We start from the raw sequence: 8,841 nt of genomic DNA on the forward strand, positions 1-8,841 counted from the left end.
GGATTTCACAGTAGACATACTAGAGGGATTGTTAATGTTTAACAAAACATCTTATCTTATTACACTGAGATAATATCTACCATTTGGATTGAATTTGAATCTCATTTCTATGTCTGTCATGGCCTCTTCCAACGTGTCTACCGTGTATAGAAATGACTACTCTGAACCATACGTATACCATGGAAATGGTAAGAATTCTTTTCAGTTTTATATTAATGTAATATTATTCTATGGCTTAGTGTATTATGACTCTATGTGAGCTGTTCCCTCAAAACTCAGAAGATATCGACCGACCAAATATTAAGATTTTCAAAGTTTGGAAATTGCCTTTTGGTTGCATGGTAAAACCAATAATACTTACCATAAGAAATGACGAAAAAGATGGGTAAGCAAATAGGCTATAATTGTATGTATTGTTTTGTTTGTAGCACCTAAAGCACCAAACTAAGAAGGAAATTATTGAAGAAAGAGTTGATAATTTTATTAATTATCTTGGGCATCGGCAGAATTCTTTTCTTTATTTCTAAACATTACACTTAATGTCAAAGTATACCGTAAACCTGTTCTTTATATATTTTACAACTATATCAATTCAAAATATTACAAAGCCAAAGTTGGACATGTATATGTCCAGGCACGTAATCTGCAATAAAATGTGGTAATTAGTTGCTAATTGACCACAACAATAAAAAAAATAACTACAATTTAATATTAAAAAAACGTGTGTTGTAGGCTCCAGCTACCGACGTGAAATGACCTAACCCCGGAACAACCCTCCACAATCTTACTCCCGATGACGTATTCGTGAAGAAGTTTAATTTATTCTAATTCAACGAGGGCAGTATCAACCGAATAAACGGTTCCGACTGATTTTGCTTGATCGCATCACAAATAGTCAAGCATTACAATAATTATTTTTAATTTTATAACTATTTTTTTAAATAAATTAGTATTATACTATGAACATCTCACAAATCTAGTGACATAATTGGTCACACATCTTGAGCATTATAATTGCCATTATGAAACACAATAATGACAATGATATATTGACCTCTCTATTCATGGGTGCTTAAAGGTGAATGTCCTTTTTTGGCGATCCTAATGTAAAATTAGTAAAGATTTTTTATCTCTTTTTTGTTGTAATGTGTAGTCCTATGGGGGATATGTGATCGCAAAACCATGACTATGCTCCTCGGCTACGCCTCGGGGCATAGTCATAGTTTTGAGATCACATTGGGCCTATAATTATATAAACATGCCCCTCATAGCAGTCAATATTTGTATAACGTATGTTTTAGTGATTGTGTAGTTGTACGGCGGACTTTTCTTGGGGGTGGGGTGGGGGCTTACTCCCAGACGCCCTTCAGCAACTTAATTACCTAATCATTCATGTAAACATTGCCAACAGCCAAATCCAAACGTTATGCAATTACTAACCGCGGAAGACAGGTGACCTCCTAGCCCGGGGGCACTCCCTATTTGAAATGGCAGGGATGTGCCTCGGCCATGTTAAAAGTAGGGGGCATTCAGGTCAAATGTACAATTACAAAAATATGGGGTCATTCAGTACACTACCTGAAAAAAATGGGGTCATTCGGTATGAAATTTTGAAAAAAGGATGGTCATTGGGGTAACAAAAAGTAAAATGGGAGTCATTGAGTACAGAATTGCCAAATGAGTATCATTAAGTACACATAAATAAGTGCCAAACTGCGTAAAAACAACTTGGCCACCTTGGAAATGTGAAAAATCTCATTATTTCTGGAGGAGAACACAAATACCACCTAAATTTGGGAATTAAAGGGGGGTCATTGGGTATAGCAGGAAATAGAAAAAGGGGGTCATTGAGTACATGAATTTTTTTTTAAAGGGGGTCATTGGGTAATAGGTAGGACCATAACACAAAAAAGGGGGTCATTGGGTACAAGCCGGTTTGAAAAAGGGGGTCTATCCCGAGGCACATGATGCATATCTGTCATGGAAGTGCCCCCCCCGGGCCTCCTAGTAATTAAAATGTATGCGCTACGAACGTTTTATATCAGATGAAACATTGTTACATAGGCAGCATTAGAGCTACCAATTGCATTATGTACCCCCACTTATCTTTTAATTGGTAGAATTCATTCTAACCTACTATTAACATCGATCTAATTGTTGCTATTTATTAATAAGATATTAAGGTATATATTTCAGCCAAAAAAACAAAAACAAAATTCTTAATTAGCTGCTTAATTAGCACTTAATTTCTTAACGAAGCGCTCATATGAGCCTGTAATGCGTAACAACCGAGCTCATGCAGCCTCACCTTTCTTCAATTTTCAAAGAGAATTTGAAGATAATTCCCAACAAATATGGTATCACAGAAAAGCTAAGACTCTAAGCAATGTCGCTGAGGCAAAGATTAAGTTGCGTAAGGATCGATTTTTTGTGAATGACGTTTTTGTTGTTGAGTAATGTTATATGGTTTCCTATGAAAGTAAGTGAAAGTTTGTTAAACTCACACCTGGATGTGAAAAGTGTGAAAAAAAATCGGCCAAAACGCTATCATATGAAATGAATAAATGATAAAGTTCAAAATAAATATCTATAGGATGATAAAAAATGCACCAGGAGTTCAGAGTGAGATGATTTCCATGATCAGTCCGCTACTCAAGATTGACTTCAACAGTGATTACAAGCTACGTTTCTGCTTAAATTGTCCCCTCTAGTAACAGTTTTTTTGCACTGTTGTTCTTAACACTTGACTTTTACATACTAATGAACATGTAATTGGCAGTAAGTACTGAAAAAATAGAGTGGATAGCTCTTTCCAATATTTTTTAGACCATTTTTTACCAGATCAGTCCATTTTCCAAGATGCTTGTTCAGAGATATTTTTAATGGACCAATGTAATGCCCTTTGATTTCTATAGTTAACATGGTTAACATGTATAGTGTTATAGGCCTACATTATATTTCATCAGATTTATTATGTTAAATGTTGTCATTATGAATTTTTTAAATGACAGTTAAGTTTCAATATCAATTCTAGGGTTTCATGTTAGCAAAAACAGAGATTTCTTCATATATATAGATATAGATGGAAAAGCTGAAATTGCAGTGTGCATCTTAGTGTATCTGCACACAAGGTCACGCTTGCACAATCGCAATGACAATAGGCATTATACTGTTATACAAAAGAATTTGGCCAGTTCTTTTGTGCTTACCTACACACAGCAGTATGTGCTATTTCTTAATTGTTACTTCTGATTGTAACACATTTGGTAGATCTGATCTTGCTTATGACCATTGGTAAACTAAATCTAGTAAATGGCATGTAAAAAGCTTAATTATCACATTTTGAAATATTATTTCACACTCTTTACCATGTGCAAGGACATCTTATGCAGGAATTTCTCGTGAGGGGCTGGTCCGCCAAATTCTGCTGAATTCAACGGATTTGTCTGTATGTGATTATATTTAGTACACGTGAGATTAAAAGAGATATATCTGTAATTCGCAGTCACTTCGTGCCGCATATCGCCCTACTAATGCACCGCCTTTGATTGCGCGTGTATCGCACGCGGACGCTACTGCTCAAGGGAGTCAAATCTTTTCCGCAAACAATCCATTTTTGATTAATTTATGAAATTATTTTTAAATAGTACCATGATTATGAATATAATGAGAGTGTACCTTTAGCGATTGGGATTGAAGTTAAATTCATTGCCAAGACACGTACGTATAGAATAAGTGGTTGCGGTATATTTAATTTGTGAAGTAGAGCTTTCTATACTTCAAAAGCAAACTATATAGAAATCAAAACAAGTGACGCACAAAAAGGCAACCACAGAACACAGTATGAAAACGTAAGAACAAATGCATGTAAATAATGAAGAAGGCATTGATCAGTATAAACAATATTAACACTGACTGCTCTTGAGCAAAAAAGACCATGGGCCTAATAATTCATCAAGACCGTCAGTCTTCGAATTATACCATCAACCCTACCACCAGGCGGCATAGGACACGCTACACGTGACGTTTTGTGTTTGCTGGGTGGTGACATGTTCTTTATTATTATGAAATTGCTTACGGAGGTCAATATTGTTGGTTTCTTTTTCATATCCCTTAACAGCGCAAGGTGAACCAGCTACAAAGGCGGTAGAAACATCGAAGAAGAATGCAGGAGCTACACGTAACTGTGCTATCGTCGTGGCAACAATCGCACTCCTGCTTTCTATCATATGCCTAGCTATCTTAGTATGGTTATTGACGGTAGTGATGAACAAAGGAAATGGTAGGTCTGTACAGTATCTTTTTGGGGCACACCAACCGTTGTCAACGGTTGCATGGACACACCTTTCACAGAATTGACCACAATACCCTTCTATGAGGTCCCCTGTACACCATCCCTGTAGGGAAAAGATACCTGCACGGAACCCCACCCCCCCCCCGACCCCCCCCCCCCCCACCACCACCACCACCACCACCACACATACAAAACAATATCTTCAGAAAAAAAGTATAGTATAACCTATCTCCGAATAATTAGCAAAAAGTTAAAATCGTCACCCTAAAAACTAAGTCATATTTTGCAGTTTGGAGAAAAAGACAAAATTGAAAAATGACTTAGGCAACAAAGTGAAAATTACTTGGGCAATTTGGTTATCATGATATGTTGTTGGTGTTGTGTTGGTGGTGTTGAAATTAAAATAGGCCTATGTAAATGAGATTTACATTTTCAAACTAACGATAACGTCACTGATATAGTGGCACAAGTTCTGAAATTATAACTGTCTAAGTTATGGGATCTGGAATGATCGTTTTGAGCGACAGTATTTTTGTGGGACATGAGAGCACATCAGACATACCATATCTTTCTGATACCAAATAATTTTCATTTTTGAAATTCACGATATAATACAAATTTTATGACAAATTACTAAAATTTGATATTTTTCACATTTTGATATATAACAGTCCTCGAAGTAAATTTTATAAATCTAATGATATTATCTTAAGGTGTATGTTTTCTGCAGGAACTGACACAAAAATAGTTTGCCGTATCTCAAAAATATTCCATTCTTCTGTCTCTACTGCTTCCGCGTATGTAATTGATAACTTGAAAGGAACAATTTCTATTATTTTTTTACAGATGCAGAGGCAAGTATGCAACTTAATCCAAGCCCTACAGGAAGCGTTGGCCCAGGGCCTCCAGCTGGATCTTCCGTACCACCGAGTTCACCTGGCCTGGAAGAACCTCGTGGAACTGCTGGAGCAACGGTACAACCAAAACCAAACCCACCAACAACCCATTATATCCGTTGGGGACGAAGCGACTGTCCATCAACAGCTTCGTTGGTCTACGCGGGTAAAAATATTTATTTACAGTTTATTTATTAGACTTCATCATTGTTATGATATTCAAACACTATAAGTACAAGTAGAAGGCTGGGAGGAACAGACCATTTAATTGTTATATCAGCCTACAATTTGCATGTCATGCAAATAGGCGCATAGTTGGAATGAACCAAATTTGATCCGAAAGTAGATTCCAAAAACTCTCAACACTTGAGACTCATTGAATGTATAGCGAGTAGCCTCGTCAACACTTATGCTGCTCTCATTTGGTCCCTGAACAAGTCGACTGGTAAAATAAAATTGGTTATGCGTTTGAAGCACTAATGTAATAGAGAAGCTGTAATCAAGAGGGCAGGATGATTATCAGAGGACGGTTATTTATTACCGTGCAACGCAATCATATCGCAACTTTCTATGGTTTTAGCTTAAGAAATTGAGGCAAGCTATCTATGGAGTATGAATAATTTATGTCGACGACTTCAGTGGGGTAGCTTGGGGGAAATGGAGGGCACGTGCCATGCGCGCCGTCTTGGGTAAGAGGGGGAAGTGCAGAATCGAACAGTTCAGCACCACCTATATCGATTATGCGGCCACTACAAGCGTTGAAAGTCGCTAATTTATTATCACTTCATCATCATTAATATAGTCATTTAAAAGACAGTTTGAAGACCGAAATTAAACTTAATTAAAATGTGAAATTTGGAAAAAGCATGGAAGGGAACATATTATTTTTGAAGCATATTTTTATGATTCATGACATTTTTCGGAGTTCTCAAATTTTGAAACGTTGAATCTATATCCTTTTCCTCATCAAAAAAGGATTATTATCTGAACCCGCATCGGCTCCTTGTATATTTATTAAAATTAATTGCCTCCAATATGCTTTGTATGTATAAAAACTATTGTACTTTTTTATCGATAACTTTATTTGTAGGCATTGTCGGTGGTTCTCTCTACACTCATACAGGAGGTGGTGCAAATTATCTTTGTTTACCATTGGATACTGAGAATCTCCAGGTCAATGCAGGAACTGCAGGTTCTCGTTCATTTTTGTACACAACCGAATATAGGATATATGCCTTTGCACCACTCGCTCATCTCCACATGCATGATGTTCCATGCGCTGTATGTAGAGTTATTGGTCGAAGCTCCCAGCTTATGATTCCCGCCAAAACTACATGTCCAGCTGATTGGACAAGTGAGTACAGGGGATACATGATGTCAGCCTACTACGACCACAATCATCAAAAAGAGTATGTATGTGTTGATGAAAATGCTGAAGCGCGGTTAGGAACTAGTAGCTATGCCGGTGGTGCTTTCATGTACCCCGTAGAAGCGTCTTGCGGGGACCGTGGCTTGCCTTGTCTTCCATACGTTGCTGGAAATGAATTAGCTTGTGTCATTTGCACAATATAGGTTATATCGATGATTAATTGTAATCACGTGAAAAAATGTCACTGGATCAGTTCACATCTTTGATTTAGTAATAATTTCTTTCATCTTAATTTATATTTGTATTCCTCTAGGTTGCTTTCTGTATCTGATCAGTGTCTGCTCAACTTTTGTAACTCACCCAAAAGATGCGAGACGAAACCAAAACGTCTTTGGTAACGTTTTGGTACCGTTAATTGTCAATAGGCCTGTCAACAATTATAACTTGTCGGACGCATCACATACTGGTCTATTTCGACAAACACTCATTTCTAGAAAATCGCAATTAAAAATCTTCGTATTAAGTTTACCTTTCTATAATTTAATTAGACTATGGATTTTCACGAAAGTTATTTTAAATTAAAGCATACTACTTAACAGATTTTTAACTTAACATATTCTAGTCACGTATGCAATATTGCTTAAAACTACATTAAGTTGTAGTTCTGTGTGTGAACTAGTTCATTTTCCGGTATCGTCTTTAAAGATATCACATATTGGTCTATTTTTGTGGCTATCTCGATTTAGACGCATCACATACTGGTATATCTCCAGACCAGTATGTAATCCATAGTCTAATTAAATTAAAGAAAGGTAAACTTAATATGATTTTTTTCAATTCCGATTTTCTAGAAATGCGTGTTTTTCGAGATAGATCAGTATGTTTTGTAAAAATCATAAATACTTCAAATTTAACATTTTATAACTAATTATTTAGGACAAATTGAGGTCTGTAATTTCTAGAATTGCAAAAGCCCCATAAAAAAGAACTATAAAACCATTTTTCTCAGAAAAGTCAAAAGTTCAAGATATACCAGTATGTGATTTTGACGGGACTATTTTACAAAATGTTTGTATGGTCAGTTTAAATAATCCATTACAACACAATCAGATCTTACACTGAAGATTAATCAGATACTACTTGTGTATTTTGTAGACAATAACATTGATTGTAAACAAGGCTACTTAAAGGCCATTTAAAGTACATGTAGACTAATCATATCCGTATTATCTGCTAAAATTTCATACCGTTATTTCAATCACTTTTGATTTAACTAGCAATGAACTCTGTTGTAATCAATAGTTGTCATAATTCTGTTGTTATTATTATATTAGATAATAGGAAATATAATCTATAATTTATTGTACTTCCCACTTGTTTAACTAACCTATAATCAATTTCTGGAATCACTAATATATAATAATTATATTAACGTAAAAGTTATGGTTATCTGTATGAATTTTGTGTTCTTGAGCATAAGAAACTAGCAATTGGTTATATTAAAAACTAATAATTCGTCGGCCGTATCCTCAAAATGGCTTAATTAGTAAGATATTAATTAATTTTATGTCGTATTGCAAAACTTTGAAATGTCTGTATCACATAACGACGTATTTGCCGATCATCTAGTTTGCGCAAGCCGTGTATGTCGTCTCTGCAATTTGAAGAATTTGCCGTTTCACATAGTGACATATTTGCGCAGCGTATTGCGTGACTTTGTCATTGCACGGTAACATTGCTGTTTTGTCCTTTTCACATATAATGACGTATCTGCGCAACTGTTTCACAAAGTGACGTATTTGCAAGACGTATTTGTCATTTGAACGGCAAAATTGTCATTAGCCCTTTTTACATAGTGACGTATTTTATTCATTATTGATTTTTTGCAGAATAAGTTATACTCTGATAGTGATTAGTGAATAAGATTGCAAATATGATATATCTGCATTACTATTAACCTTTGCAGGTTTTAATCGACAATAATGTTTAAATAAAGATTGTGCAGCAAATGAAAATCGCTGCTTTTTGATTTTCTCGAAATGAGTATTTCTCAAATGCGTCACTATGTGACACTACCGACGAATTGTATCGCGTCATTCTACCATTCTATATCAATCCACGGTATTATGGGTTTCGCCACTTTTAGGTTAAACAAAGTATAATGGTTTGTTTTCTCTATTACTATCCAAAATCATATGACTATAGGAGCATATAATGAGCATGAAATATATATTTAGAATAAATTGGTATGGTAATGAAGAAGTAAAGCAAATGAACCAGAA

The 8,841-nt window shown here is 35.5% G+C and overlaps 1 protein-coding gene across 1 annotated transcript; it reads left to right on the plus strand.

Moving 5' to 3' along the window:
- LOC140146598 (uncharacterized) lies at positions 1–8,841 on the plus strand. Its single transcript, XM_072168468.1, has 4 exons — positions 1–188; positions 4,121–4,282; positions 5,141–5,356; positions 6,281–8,841. The coding sequence occupies exons 1-4, from the start codon at positions 110–112 to the stop codon at positions 6,760–6,762; spliced, it is 939 nt and encodes a 312-aa protein (XP_072024569.1). The 5' UTR covers positions 1–109; the 3' UTR covers positions 6,763–8,841.

This window comes from Amphiura filiformis, chromosome 2, assembly GCF_039555335.1.
Source record: "Amphiura filiformis chromosome 2, Afil_fr2py, whole genome shotgun sequence".
Classification (NCBI taxonomy): domain Eukaryota; kingdom Metazoa; phylum Echinodermata; class Ophiuroidea; order Amphilepidida; family Amphiuridae; genus Amphiura; species Amphiura filiformis.

Excerpts from the sequence above, each read along its gene's own strand:
- LOC140146598 (XM_072168468.1), top strand. The coding sequence starts at position 110 with ATGTCTGTCATGGCCTCTTCCAACGTGTCTACCGTGTATAGAAATGAC. Across the intron at positions 189-4,120 it reads ATACGTATACCATGGAAATG|CGCAAGGTGAACCAGCTACA; the intron begins GTAAGAATTCTT and ends ATCCCTTAACAG. Across the intron at positions 4,283-5,140 it reads AGTGATGAACAAAGGAAATG|ATGCAGAGGCAAGTATGCAA; the intron begins GTAGGTCTGTAC and ends ATTTTTTTACAG.